This window comes from Chelonoidis abingdonii, chromosome 16, assembly GCF_003597395.2.
Source record: "Chelonoidis abingdonii isolate Lonesome George chromosome 16, CheloAbing_2.0, whole genome shotgun sequence".
Lineage (NCBI taxonomy): Eukaryota > Metazoa > Chordata > Testudines > Testudinidae > Chelonoidis > Chelonoidis abingdonii.
In genome coordinates, this window is record NC_133784.1 from 13079469 (window position 1) to 13094379 (window position 14911).

The window sequence follows — 14911 nt, forward strand, 5'->3', positions numbered from 1 at the left end:
GCAGTTGGCGAACGTTAACAAATTCAGCCTCACCCCACCTCTGTAAAGTAGGGAAGTATGATCATGCCCATTTGATAGGTGGGGGACTGAGGTGCAGAGAGATGATGTGACTTGACAACATTTACCCAAAGCCAAGAAGAAAACTTGGGAGTCCTAGCTCTGTCATCTGGGCTGACCACTGGAAACACCGATCCTCTCTCCAGAAGTGATGGTGGGCTAGAAATGAAGGAGTAATGGAGAAAGAAATAAAGGGTGTTGGGGAGGGAGATAAAGAGGAGAAATTAAAGGAGGGAGGAAAATAAAGGAGAGCAAGGGAAGGAAAGAGAGAAGAATGGAGGAGACACATGAAACACAGGGACAGATTTAGCTAGATTTTGCATAGTGATTTTGTTTTCCTTCCAAACTTCATTTTTTGTTTGTTTTTTGTTGTAATTTTTTTTTTTAAGAAAAATGAAAAAAAAATCCACCTAAAATAAACCAACTCCCAGGCTCCTGAGGAAGGAGCCCTTCTACAATTTGGCTGTTCCCTCAGGTTCTGAGTTTGTGCTGTGCTTTATTGAACAGATAGTTTTGTTTTCAGTGAGCACAACGAGACTTGCACAGTACAGACAGCGCGTTCCTTATGTACAGGATGAGACAAGGCTGTTTTAATAACTACCATGATGATGATGGAGATGAACTTATATACAAGAGGAATTGCCTTCACATTACACACATTATCTTCCTACAAAGCAGCAATTGTTTTTGCAAATAACATAATATTAAATAATTGGTAGAATTTTTGTGTTTCCTGCATAGCCCAATCTAATGGAATCTATATGAATATTGATGGTTTTCTTCTGCATAATATCACCACATAAATCCCCGTGTCAGCACTAGACTTTAGCTATAATACTGCTTTACAATGCATCCATCAACTGTAACTCAAAACAACCAACACAAGAAACTCTTTGGCAAATGTAATTCAGTACATTCGCATGGGGCTTTACGGGGGAGGTGATGGAAGAGGATAAGAATGCCTGGTCCTCTGCATATTACTCTATCCTTCTGTTTTCCTGATCAAACCCACTTGCTGTTCTTCTAAACTTTCCAGGCCAAATCAATGCATGGAGGAAATCCTCTTGCATCAGTGGAGTTAAACCAACTATGAATTTGGCCCTCTGAGCATCAAATTAAGCTAGTCATGACTGAGCCAACCAAATCCTGCCTTCTCATCTCTCTGTGAAGTGCCATCATAAGACTGGACTTTTCTCAGTGGCTAGCTGCTTTGGAACAGGCTTCCTGAACTGCATGTTGTCCAATGTGAGGTGTGTCAGTCTCATGTTTTCTAGCCCCTTGGGTTATTCTAGTTGTCAGGCTTGGGGTTAGATACTCTGGCCTTGACCGCATGCTGGGTGAAGCTGGATTTTGGACAAGGAGAGCAGAGGCACTACTGAGAGAATCAAATGGGGACATCACAGCTTATGGCCAAGCATTTATCTAGTATGTGGGGGAGAAACCAAGGGGATGATAAGGGTGAGTTTTTAAAAATGATTAACCAGTGTCTCTTTTTTCATTTGAGATAGACTGAGACAACAGGCAAAATTCTTGACCCAGTCACAATGACATAAATCTGGATAAATTCCAATAACCATTGACTTCAGTGGGTTCACAGTAATGAATCTGGAGCAACTCCATTGACTTCGTAGGGGTGGAGTAACTCTGTTGACTTCACTGGAGTGACTCAGGATTTACCAGAACAGATTTTAGGCCCTTATCTTCTGTGTAAACAAAAACACTTCCTCTTAGCATTCTGTGCCATCCTATTGCAGAAAATGCATCCATATGGTCACCCTGAGATGTGCAAGTGCTGAAAAGAGCTCTGGGTGAGTGGAGTCTTTGGGACCATTACAGCCAGCTGCTGCTGATGGACTTTTCTTGCCTTCAGGCTAACCCTGGAGACAGAAAGCTGAGTCCATGTGCACATTTCATTCAGAGGCTGGGAACCATGGGCTTTATACAAATGCTAGGTTTGGAAATTGCTCCACGGTTCACATTTCTACCCTCAGTGGGTTGACTCTATCCTGCCTTTATTCATGGACAGTAGCCTACTCATCTTATCCCAATCCTCTCTCTAAACCAACGATGAGAATCTGCCTTTTGCTCCTCAGGAGATCAGCTCTAGCCTTCATGTTTTCTTTGACTCGCTTTTTGGGAGTGTCAGTCCAAAGAACAGGAGCATCTGAAGTTGTCAGCAATACAGGAGTAATAAGCATTTCCACTGACAATCAGCCTTTTGCAAAACAGTGCTTAGCAATCACTGGGGAACCAAAGAGAGCAGAGAATCACTACAGAATCATTACAAGCGCATTCAGGAATCAGGGAGTGAATATTATGGTGTGTAATATAGGCTTGAGGGTGCAAAGATGAGGGTATAGGGGATAGATGTTAGGGTGCAGAACACAGAGAACTAAGTGTAGGGATGAGGGTGAAGGGACCGTGAGAGTGGGATAGGGCATAGACTGCAAGGCTGCAGGGGTTTGGGAATTAAGAATAAAACACTTAATGGGGTTGTAGGGATTAAGGTGTAGGTATTCAGGGAGCGGTGTAGGGCACAAGTATTAAGATGTGGGAGTTAAGATGTCAGGTTGACTGAGGCAGATGTGGGTAAAGGGAGTAGGTGCAAGTTTAAGCGCATGGGAACCAAGTGGTAGGGAACCAAGCAACAATCCCAGTCAATTCTGAATTTGTCTGTTTCAGCTCTGCTTGCGAAGGGAGACCTGCATGAAACCCCACACGTTCCTTTCTACCACAAGTGCAAGTTAGAGCACGAGACTGGGTTTGTTTTCTTTGTTTGATGACAACTGAGATGGAAAAAGCTGACTTCCCACGGGGTGCGTTTAGTTGGCTGGTTTGTTTGGTAACTTTTTTTTTTTTTTTTGCCAGATGTGAATTGTCCACACTGCTCCCCAGAGAATGGGATTGGGATTAGGAAAAGAGGAGGTGATGTGGCAGAGCTGGCCTCCAATCCTCTCCACCATCACATTCTAGTGCAAAACAGAAAGGAAATGAAACCCAAGAGTGAAAGGGGAGCATCAAACATCAGAGGAACTTGTGTGCCGTTCGGGTGAGGGGATTTGGGTTTATTTTTGTAGGTTTTTTTTTATTTTGTTTTTTTGTTGATTTTTTTTTTTTTAGAAAATTGGGGATTTGTTCATTTTTTTTTCCTTTTTACAGACCTTCATGACAAAGCATAAAAACACAGTTATATTTATATATCTATTTATATATTTCTTCATTTCATCGGTCGGTTGGTTGATGTCGCTCCATCCTCCTGTCTGAGCTGATTGTGTGTCACAGAAATCGTGTTTGTGTGTGTTTCAACCCAACTCCAGCCTGCGAGGTCACAACACGCTGGGTGTGGCCTTCAAACGGAACCTGGAAGGAAGCCAAGGCATGAAGAGAAGAGTGGGGATGGAGCACACAGAGAGACCCGGGGTGTGGGGGAGTAGGAGGAGGAATGGAGAGTGTTGCACTTGGGCCTTTTCTTCACTGCTAGCTGGGTTGCCTCTCTGTGCTGCCATCCCCATGCTAGCCAGCCCAGTCCCTCAGGCCTCTGAAACAGGCTTATCGGTTAGCATTTTGAAGCATCCACCACGGAAGAAAGTTTCTTGAGGGAACAATTTGTTGCAGGTGACTTCCTCCCCACTTCACCCTGCCTCTACCGCTCCCTGGAGAACAGAGTCCTGTATAAACAAGGGTTGCAGCTTGCATTGCTTGAATTCCCCTCAGTCTTCAAAATCAGGGTGGCCTTGCGTGGCTGAACTGTGCCTGGGATGGTTTGAAGGACTACAGCAGCAGGTGAGCTGGCCACAGGCCTTTCCTGTTGTCCACGGAAGTAGTTGAGTTGGGGCGAGGGACAGAGTGCAGGGGACGCGTATTTCTCAGTCCGATGTCGTGAGCGCTTCGATCCAGCACATTCTGCAGGGAAGGGGAGGGATAGCTGGGCGTGGAGGGGGACGGAGAAGTTCTCTTCACCCTTCCCAGGGTTGGAGAACGTTGATCAGACAGGTACAATATGAAGGCCTAAGCTGTCGCCCTGCAGTTTCATGTGGTTTCCATGGTAACTAGTGGCGGTCATAGGCAGCGGCAGCAGTGGGAGGTGCAGCGCCTCGGGATGTGGCACTATAATAATAAGGGGAACCTGAAAGTTAACACAGGAGAAGAATGGACTGGTTTGAAAGGACAAACAGTAAAAAAATAAAAATAAAAAAAAGAAGAAAAGAAAACAAAACAAAACAAAAGAACAAAAGGAGAAGGACCAAAGGAAGGACCTGTGGCCAGGAGCAGGTGGGCCAACACTTCCACCCAACTGCTGTATTTCTCTGAAGATACATTGCCACACATCATGCTCCTGGCAGAGCTGGTCTCCCCAGGGCTGGGAAATCCTCCTTCCTGTAGACCAGCGGTTCCCATGTTATGGGCTGCATCCCCACTTGGGGTTGTGCCATTAGCAGATACGACTGCGATACCAATTGAATATGATGGCACCTCCTCCAAATGGGTGCTCTCTGCTTGATCTTGCATGCACACCTATTTCTGCTGGGGTCCTGTGGAGGCACTACAAAATGAGCACCCTGTCCTGGATTCTTTGGTTGCTTTGTTGCTGTCTCGCATTGCGGGAATCAATAAGTCTCCAAATGGGGGCGTGCAGGCAAAATATCTGGGACCCATTGCTGTTGCCCTTCTGCACAGGGGCTGAGAGGTCAGTGTGTGAGTATCACTCTGGCAGCACCCCGTACCTGAGCTGCAGCAATTCATCTGCAGTAGGCCTCTAGGGGTTGGATTGACTGAACAGATGTGATATGGAGCTGTGAGCCATCTCCAAACGCAGCTGAGGGAGAAACAAAACAATTGCCCTTTGTTTCATTGCTTGGGATTTTGATCACACTTGGAAGAGAAGCCCTCTGGGTGGTTATTGGATGGGAGTTAAATAGTGATTGATTATTAAGATCACATTTGCTGAGGTTTAACAACACTGGAATAAAATTTGTATCTATTACCCAGTTGTTAAACCTTAGTGAATATGTAGTTAATAATCACAGCTTATTTATTTTACATACAATAAATCTCTTCCTGTTCCCATACAAGGAAATGCTGTGTGAGAAGACAGAGTTTTAGGGCTTTTCTCCTCCCCCAGCCCCGCCAACAGATTTTACTTTTTCTGTGAACATTAGGTTCAGTGGGGCTCCATCCCTGCTGGACAGACTCCACCAGCCACTGACAAACTTGACCAAATTGATCCAGGCATTGTGGGCATTGCTCCTGGGTGGAGAACTTGCTGACCACCCTTGGAATGGGCTCTGGGTGCAACCCATGGAGAAAGGAGAACCTGAAGTGGATTTCTGAACTAATCTGAAGTAGAGTCTTGGAGCAGCCTCAGGTCGGAGAAAAAAGAGATGTCATGAAAATACTCACTGAGAGGCCAGACTGGACAGTGAGGGAAAGGACCTTTAGCCTGGCCAGATACTTGCAGACTCATTTCAGAAAACAAATGAACAAATGAAAAGAAAACAAAGAGACGTACAGAAGGAGCACGAGGCGGGTGAGTGTGTGTGCGGGCGGGCAGGTACTCACTTAGTAATGCGGGGTTGCTGAATCGCCAGGCCTCGTTGTAGGTCGTGTACTGAGGGTGACTGTAAGGGTTCCCCGAGAACTCGCTCCCTGCAAGGAAAAAAGTGAGAAGTGAAACACAGTGGGAAAGACATGTTTCTACTTTTCCCCTGAGCTGGCGCTTAGGTTCATCTGACCCAGACCATACCAGTTTATGTAGTTTCTTCATCCACTTGGAAGTGCAACTTAAGGATATACAATTCTTTAATTTTAAGTGCAATGCTGCCGACCCTGGACAGTCAAAAAGCATGAGTCAGGCCCTCAAAATCACAAGATCTTTCTGAAATGTTTAAAATATTGGACTATTTTTCTTTACCACCTGGTTTCCAGATCTGCAGGGTGCAATGGGGGGGGGTCATATTTTCAAGCTTTGCTCTGCAACTATGAGGAATAGGAACTTGCTTTTTTTAAAAAATGAAAGCCAAGATCCACACCTAATCCCATGACTCCAGGAGCTGGGTGTTTAAAAGAAACACCAAAGATTGCAAGACCCATGATAAAACCATAGGAATTGTCAACACTGTCAATAGCAACTCGCGTTGGTTAGTTTTGTTCTTAGTAGGATGCTGGGGGTTGTGAAATGGGGAAGACTTGTTAAGGAGAAAATCGTGGGTGGTGGTCATCAGAAGCACTTCACAGGGAAGTGAGGGGGAATGCTATATATGAACTGCAGAGTGGAATATGAATGCACAGCCCTTTCTTTCCTACCCCTTCCATACCATTGTCCAAACCACAAGAGTGGCTCTGATGATGGGCGCCCCATTGATATTCTCTCAATGACTCTTTCAAGTACATAACAGGTTGTTACAAGGAGGAGGGAGAAGAGTTGTTCTTCTTAACCTCTGAGGATTGGATGAGAAGCAATGCACTTAAATTGCAGCAACAGAAGTTTAGGTCGGACATTAGGAAAAAAATTCCAAACTGTCAGGGTTCTTAAGTACTGGAATAAATTGTCTATGGAGGTTGCGGGGAATTCTCCATCATTGGAGATTTTTAAGAGATGGTTAGACAAACACCTGTCAGGAATGGTCTAGATAATACTTAGTCCTGCCATAAGTGCAGGGCACTGGTCTAGATGACCACTCGAGGTCCCTAGGAGTCTATGACTTCCATACAAAACTTGCTCAGGTTACAAGTCAAAAGGTGATTTTTCCAGTTGCTTGTGCAACGGATGCTGCTTGGGTTTGAAAGGCGAACTGGGTTCTTTCTGCCTCTGGGTTCTCTTTGTCTCTTCATCTTTGCCTGAGATGGGCCCAAACCAACATGACTATGAACTCTGTGAAATTCTGGAAATCTGGACCAGGATCCAAATTTTGCAGCTTTGGCTCAGAAGAGCACCCAGTGCACCTCCCTAGCTATATGGGCTCTTCAGGGCTAATGAACTTGCAACTGAGAAAATATGACTGGAAGACATACATTGTGGTCAGACTGGGTGATCATAATGGTCCCTTCTGATCTTAAAATCTATGAATCTGTTGAGTAAGGAGAGAGCATTTTTAAATAGATACTTGTCTGATCATCACCTCTCTTTAATGAAACTGCAGACAGGCTGGGAAAGAGCAATGCCAGCCGAGAGCCTCCGTAATGCACTCAAATGACACTGAACATAGGTCTGAACTTTGAAAAGAAGTGGGAAAAGAACAAAGTGGCCATGGTGCCTGGTCTGTACAGTCTGATAACAACTTGCCAGCTGTTCTCTGTAGGGACCAGAGTCCTTGATAGAGAAACAATGAGTGCAGAAAGCATCCAGGCCTTCTAATAGAGATCCACAGCATGGAGGTTAAAGGCAATAAAGCAAAGTACATGGAATGCCTCAGACACAATTACCAAAGAGATTTCAATTCATTATTCTCTAATCTCTGCCAGTGCTTCCTTCTCAGGAGCATTAGAGCCAATGGGCCATATTCTCTGCTGGTGGAAACTGAGTCCATGGAGTCAACACAGCTACAATGATTTACCCTGATAAGGTTCTATTGGGTTTTCTAAGCAATTCAGAATAATAGCATAAACTAGTCACCACTAAAAAGGTCAACTTTTGTCAAAAGCTACACCCCCCTTTTCCATCTTCCCCTCTCTGAGGTCTGAGGTACTGCAGTTACAGTAGTTCTTACTCTGAGGGCTTGTCTCCACTTGAAATACTATAGCTGTACTGCTGTAGCACTTCAGTGTAGACACTACCTACACTGACAGGAGGGGCTCTCCCATCAGTGTAGGTAAATCCACCTCCTCGAGATGTGGTAGCTAAGTCAATGGAAGAATTCTTCTGTCAACCTAGTGCTGTCTACATGGGGACTTAGGTCAACTTAACAATGTTGCTCAGGGAGGTGGATTTTTCACACACTTGACTGATGTAGTTAAAACGACTTAATTTTCTAGTGTAGACCAGGCCTGAGTAGAGGGGAATAGTTCAGATTCTACCGAGTTGGAGCTGTTGGCAAATGTTGACTTTATAATGGCAACCACTGAATGTGCTTCCAATCCAGAAACATCCAGCCCTGGAAACCCTGATGGATAGATGGGGGATAGTCACAATATCCCTGCTAGAGAGAGCATGGTATGCCCTGGGGGGCAGGCAGAGGGAGACTGCACAGAGGCAGAGTACCAAGCATGGCCCTGCTGTAACATCACTGAAGTGAGCTGCTCAGCAGAGTTGTACCATGGAGAAACCTAATCCAGAGAGAAGGAAAAGGCCAACCAGATGGGAATTTCTGCTCCAAGCTGGCTCATATAGCATAGCCCATGTCTCGGTATGGCTGTGGGGGAGAGCAAAATTCTGATATTTCAAGGCTTCTCTCTCTCTCTCTTTCTCTTCTCTGTTGTCATCCTAAACTGTTTACAGTGATCCTGAACCACAGGTTAAGTAGAGGAGAAAGAGCCCCACTCTGGTGCAGCCATGGGGAGCTGGGGAGGATGGAGGGCAGCCACTGGAAACGGTGTTTATTGACGAGGAGTGAAAGCATGCATGCAGTAGGATAATGAGCTTTTGAGCTCAACTGTGACCAAGAGGAACTGAGCTATTGCCTTTCCCGATCGCTAATGAAACAAGTGTAATTTCCTCATCAGCATTGGATTCTGTTTAATGCTCCCCCCGTTGCTGCTACCAGCCCTCTACAGACTCCATGCTGCTCTCTCTAAACCCTTTCTCCTTTTGGAGAGTCCTCCAGAGGGTTTGCAGAGTGACTCCAGCAGGCAAAGGGGTTGAGGCGGGGGCTGACGACTTCTCTAAGAAAGAGGGGGAAGGGATACAGGGATTGAAGGTGTCCTATCACTTGAGCAGCAAGCCTCCCAAGCCTGGAACATGCACAGATCTAACATAACATTAAAGTAATGTCTGATTAATCCTCCTTTGAGTGACCAATTCCTGCCCTTTGCAGGAAGATGCACTCAGTGACGTAGTAGCTACCATCCATCTCTAGAGCCAGTGAGCCTAAGTTGCAGCTGTGAAATGTGTGCAAACAGGTGACTGTGAATGCAGGACACATCTTAAGGCAGCATCTGTATGAGCCAAAGGGATACTTACACCCCAGATTACCCATTTTGCACATGCCTGTGTGTCTGTAAGGGGGACAAACTCATTTCTGTAACACCAGTGCAACCCCATTGATGTCAGCAGAGTTTTACTGATGTAATAGAGATCCATTTGGCTAGAGCTGGTCAAAATGTTTTAGATGGAATACTTTTCCTTCTCAAAATGCTACTTCAACTAAACTGAAATATTTCACAGGAATATGTAGATTTCAATGAAATTTTCAACAGACAATCTTTAAAATGATTCAAAATTGAGTATTTCGTTTAGACTTCCTTGTTTTGTTTCAACTTTCTCATTTCATCTTGACTTTCTTGTTTTGTTTAGTATCAGAGGGGTAGCCTTCTTTGTTTTGTTTAACTTTCTTCTTTTGTTTTATTTTGCTTTGACATATATTACTGAAACTAAGCATTCTGATATTATCAAAATGCTTTGTTTCAATGTTACTGCACCAAATCTTTCAATATTTTGATTTTTTGTCCCAATTTGAGATAAAACACAAATTTGGAAATGTTGGAATTTCCTGCAGGACAGAAATTCCATGTGTGTCCCTTTGGATCCTGAATGCAATCCCCTGAATCTGAACCTTTCTTCGCAGAAGTCTGTGTTGTCTTATGATTCAGTTCTTTAGACCGTACATCTGCACCTCATGTCCTACCACAGAGTCACATCTATGCTCTGGCATCTGCATCATGGCAGCTTAACACAGGAACCAGTAAATCAGGGAGGACCCAAAAGAGGCTCCAGTGGTGAGGACCTAGACTCAAGATCCCTGCAGTGGAGTGGACATTCAAAGCAACTGAACGATGCAGCTCTCTGGCATGTTAGCACATTTGATTACATCCCAGGAAGATGTTCTCCGATTGGTCAGCAGAAAACCTTCTCTTGCATAATTCCTGTTTCTGATACACTTAAAGAGTTTCCTGCTATTTGTGTCTAAGTCCCTGGATGTTTGCATTTCACATTCCCCATTAGGCCTATCAATGTCTATCATATGTTCTGTGGAACACAGTTATGATGGTTCCAGTTGTACTAGAATACAGGAATTGCCAGACTGGATCAGACCAGTGGTCCATCCATCCAGTCCAGTATCTGGTGACTGAAAGTGGCCAGCAACTGGCACTTCATAGGGAGGTGTAAGAAATACCTCAGCATGTCCAAGTAGGCCCCAGGAAAAATGTCCTCCTAACCCTGAGGTTGGCTTAAGCCCCAACATGGTTGGATTTTCATTTTCAGAAGGACACCTATTTGGCTTGAGTAATTTCTTACACATTGCAATTTAACTAGCCTGTTTTTTTCCCTTACCTTCCTGCTTCTATTCTTTGTTTGGGTATCTGCATGCGTTGAGTGTCAATGCTGTTGTCATATGGTTAAGCTGAATTCCCTTACCCTTGACTTAAGGGTCTCTCTGACTAGCTTCCTCACTGTTGTCATATGCACATTTTCTAAAGCAGGCTGTCCCAGAGCTAGTTTTTGGTATGATCTCTGCCACGGGGATGATGAACTTCATTGTATAGTGGTCACTAGTATCGAGTGCCTAAAGGAGAATTACTTCTTAAATCAACTCCTGTGGGTTACTAAGCCTATGTCTACACTTCAAAAAGAGGTGTGTTCTTAATTTGGGTTAAAATAGCAGAGAAGGCACAGCAACACTGCTTTAAGCATAAACTGGTTATAAGACTTAAACATGTGGTTATCTGAATTCACCGATTGACTGGTTTTTGACTGCTATGCATCACCTTTGTGTTCCCCTTGCCCTAGAACCAGCTGGAGGCCAAGCCAGCTCTTGGCACAACTTAGAGCAGGCTTGGGGCTTCTTTAAAAAATGCTGACTCTTCACCACTTGGAGATTTCAACACACAGATAGCGGCGGGGCAAGCTTTGCAGCCCCTCTGCACTGCTGGAGTGGTGAAAGAGGCTGGAGTGGTGCAAGGGGCTGGAGTGGGAGCCAGAATCTGGCCCTATCGCTCTTCCTGATCCTATAAGCTTATGAGTATATCCCCAGTTATCTTAGGGCTGTAGGCAATGGGTAGTTTGTCTGGGAAGAGAACACTACTACTACTAGCCAGTACCTCTAGGGATGTAATCAGGGATTAGTCAGTTAAGGATATTAGGGCTCAGACCTGCACACATTTATCATCAGTGATAGCGTTCACTGTTGTGAGTAGCCCCACTGACTAGCAGTAGGCTCAATAATGTTTACCAGATCAGACCCTTAGCTAGCTATTCCTGAGGTCTGGACAATGGCTAACTGGCCTTTCTGTGAGCAACAGGCAGTACAAGTTAGTCAGATGTGCTGAGTGAAGATATTTATCCTTAGCCAATGAGTGGCAGAGAGCCATTTGTCTCTTGGATGCATGGAGTAGGTAGTAGATATCCTTATTCTGTGGGCAGTGGCTGTGTATAAGAGCAAGCAGACTTTGGGTGGCTGGTTAGCCCTTGGGTTGTTGTAATAAGTAGTTTTCCTTGAGTTGTGCTACTTATTCCTGGTATGTGGGCACTGGATTCGTAGTGAGTGTAGGCTGTGGGTAGCACTGTAGCCACCCATGGCTGTAGATATTAAGTTACCATTGGCATTTGGTCCTTAGCTGTCCTGGGCTTTGGACAAAAGATAGCTTGTTACCCTACATGGGTGCGTAGTTAATTATCCTGAGCTATGAATAGTGGATAATAATTTACCTGGACAGTTGGAAGTTAATTATGGTAGTTAATGAATACGAAGATTAATTAATTACCATAGGTTATACATAGCTAGTTGCCCTTAGCTGTGATGAATCAGTTTTCATGGGCAGTGGTAGTGCATTATGTTTGACTGTGAGCCATGGGTAGCAGGCAGGGATTTAAGGGCAGCAGAGACACTGATGGGAAGGAACTTAGAGCTTTAGCAGAATATTCTAGTGCCTGAGCAGAATGATCAAGACCTATACACTGGCTAAGCACAACACAAATGCTTTTGGCATTGACTTACCGGGTACCATTCCTGCGAGAGTTGAGGTTGGGTAGCTGCCCTGTCCAGTTGGCGGGACATGGGGTGGGTAACCGGGCAAGGTGGTGCTCGCCATGTCACGACCTGGAGAGAGAAGGAAGTGGGGACAGAGGATGAGCAGTGACTTGAACTGAGATCCTTCAGCACAGAGCAGGCATCTCCTTCTTTGTTCACACCAAGTGGCCAGAAGCCTCTTGGGCAAACACTCTGAGACTCTGCCTGGGACCTCTGACCTTCCTTTTCACTGGAAGATTTTCTTTTGGAGACCTTAATGCTTTTGAGTCCAAGCTGCAAAAAGGGCACTGAAAAGGAGCCTCTTCAAGGCTCAGAGTGATTCATTTCATCCGACTGTATACACCGAAGCCAGTTGGGCAGCTTGGATCTATTTAACCTAATCAAAGTGAATCTAAGCTGCATAGAAAGTTCTACCACATTCATCACTGGTGTAGCTTAGCTTCTGCACGTGGTGTAGGCAGAAAGAGGTGGCATGGTCCAATGCCTAGAGCTGTCAGAAGACCTGGCTTCCATTCCTAGCTCTGCCACTGTCCATCTTTGGGCAAGTCACTTCACTTCTCTGTGTGTCTGTTTCCCCTCCCACTATTTGTCTGTCTAAGCTGTAAGCTCTAGGCAGGGACTATCTCTTCCCATATGTGCACAATACCTAGCACAATGGGGCCCCTCTAGGTGCTACTGTCATACAAATAAAAAATAGGACCTGGGGTTTTAATTTGATCTCTTCTTTACTTCTGTCACAGGTACAAGTTTTCACTGTTTTTTTTTGCAAGCCCCAGAGTCAGGATGCCTTCCCCTGCAGGGGATGAGCATGGGGATGGGTGTGGGAGGAGAGGGGTACAGGCAGTAGATGACAGAGTTTTATTTTTCACCGCTGAGTAAGTGCAGCTGTAGGCTCCTTGCCTGCTGCCAGAGGCATGTCCTCATTGGGACAGGTTCACCTGAAAGTGGGCCAGCGAGAAGGGCATTTTGCTGTGAGTGCCCATTGCATTTAAATGAACTAAAATCATCTCAGAAGCTGCTGGGAGTTTCACGCCAAAACCAAAATGAAAACTCCTCTAAATAAATTAAGACAATCCTTTCTCCACTGCTCTGGGATCTTCCCAGCTCAACCTCCTATGCTGCTGACTGAGCTCTCAACCCATACCAGCCCTCCAGATTCCTCTGCTGAGCTGTAGCTTGCCAAGGAGCTTGTGCTGTTGGCTGATGCCTTGTTAAATCCATTCTCTGTTCTGTTTGGAGACCTGGGTCCCAATTCTCCTTCATCTGTGCCCATGTGAATCAGGACCAGCAACCTCCCAGAAATCAGAGTAGCACTAGTCTATGTAATTGTAAGGAAAACCAGGCCTACTGTATCAGCTCAGCTTATGGGAGAAATGAAATCTGTGGACAGGGCCCTGGAACCAGCCTTCCACTTGGCACTCAGGGTAAATGAACCTTACGTCCCCGCAGAGGGTGAGTTCTCTCTAGGGTGTGGTGGGTAGAATCAGTGTCACAGCTTTTGGGCTTTGACTAGTGATTGGTGAACAGATTGGTTGAAAGAAGAAGAAATGCAAACCTTAGTCTGTCCTTTGAGAGGGCCCCACCCATTGCCGTCTCTCCTCACCCTGGATGATGGGAATTGGCATGTTGGTTCTGCTGCACTCTGTCCATTCCCCAGAGGTGATGCCTAAGAGTGTATCATTCTATTCTATTCTATAGGTTCTTATCCCACCCTCATCACGTTTGTACCTTGGTGATTTCCAGTCATGCATTAAGCAATGTAACTAACATCTGTCAGATGTGGGTTGTTCTTTCTTTCATTCTCTCTTTCACAGGAGAATTGTGTGTACAGTGGAGTGTCCAGGCTTTGGACTTGCTAGGCTTTCCCAGGCTGAGCAGCCTGGCACATTACAGCAGGTGTCAAGTGGGGAAAAATGTCACTGAAAAGTGGTGGAGACCTCTAGGCTTGATATCCCTGTACTGAAATGCTGCCGTGGCAGGTGAAGTACATACACGTTGACATTCCTACTCAAATGTGGGCATGCAGGCACATTCACACAAATCACATCAGATCTATGCACACTCAGATCTAGCTACACCCTCTTCAGATTCACACTCAGATCTAGGCACACTTAGATCTAGGTACACCCCCTTCAGATTCACATCCAAGTGTAGGCACCCCCCTTCACATTCATATCCAGATACGGAAAATACAGTGGGAGTTGGACACCTAATTCCCTAAGGCTCCTTCAACAGTGCCAGTCTGGAAAAAGGTGACAGGTCTCCATCTGGGTCAGTGTGGCGATGCAGACTGTGCCACCATCTTGGCTGTGGTGGAATCAAACCAGATTACACATCAGAGTTTCTCCATTGGTTTCTCTGCTGACATCACATGGGGGCCCTGCTTTACTTTGCTGGGGTTTCACTTGGTTGTTAATTGGTAGAACCTGTGACACTCTGGGGTCACGAGGGGTAAAGCTGCCTAGTTCTTTAGATGGGGTTTTGGTTGCCTCTCAAAAAACATCAATGGCCTCTTTGAGGAACCGTTTTTCAGGGTGGTGAACACTCACATCAATGGGTCTATTCAAATAAGAAAGAGAACAACAAGGGGAATAAAGGTTCTGCAGTGGAGCCCTGAGCATGCCCTGCACACAAACTTCTTTCAGTGTCAGTGCGCAAACAGGCTCATCACATAAGTTCCCTGTAAGCTGCTTGGCCGCCATGCTGGCAGGGAAAGGCACCCCTCCTCCAGC

The 14911-nt window shown here is 45.4% G+C and overlaps 1 protein-coding gene across 1 annotated transcript in view; it reads right to left on the reverse strand.

Moving 5' to 3' along the window:
* Nucleotides 1-3291: 3291 nt before the first annotated feature.
* The window catches only part of PAX2 (paired box 2), a 96808-nt gene continuing 85188 nt past the window's right edge, over nt 3292-14911 (reverse strand). The window contains 4 exon segments of the mRNA XM_032778195.2: nt 3292-4141; nt 4143-4183; nt 5617-5703; nt 12147-12248. Coding sequence (XP_032634086.2) covers nt 4043-4141; nt 4143-4183; nt 5617-5703; nt 12147-12248 — 329 coding nt within the window. The 3' untranslated portion in view covers nt 3292-4042.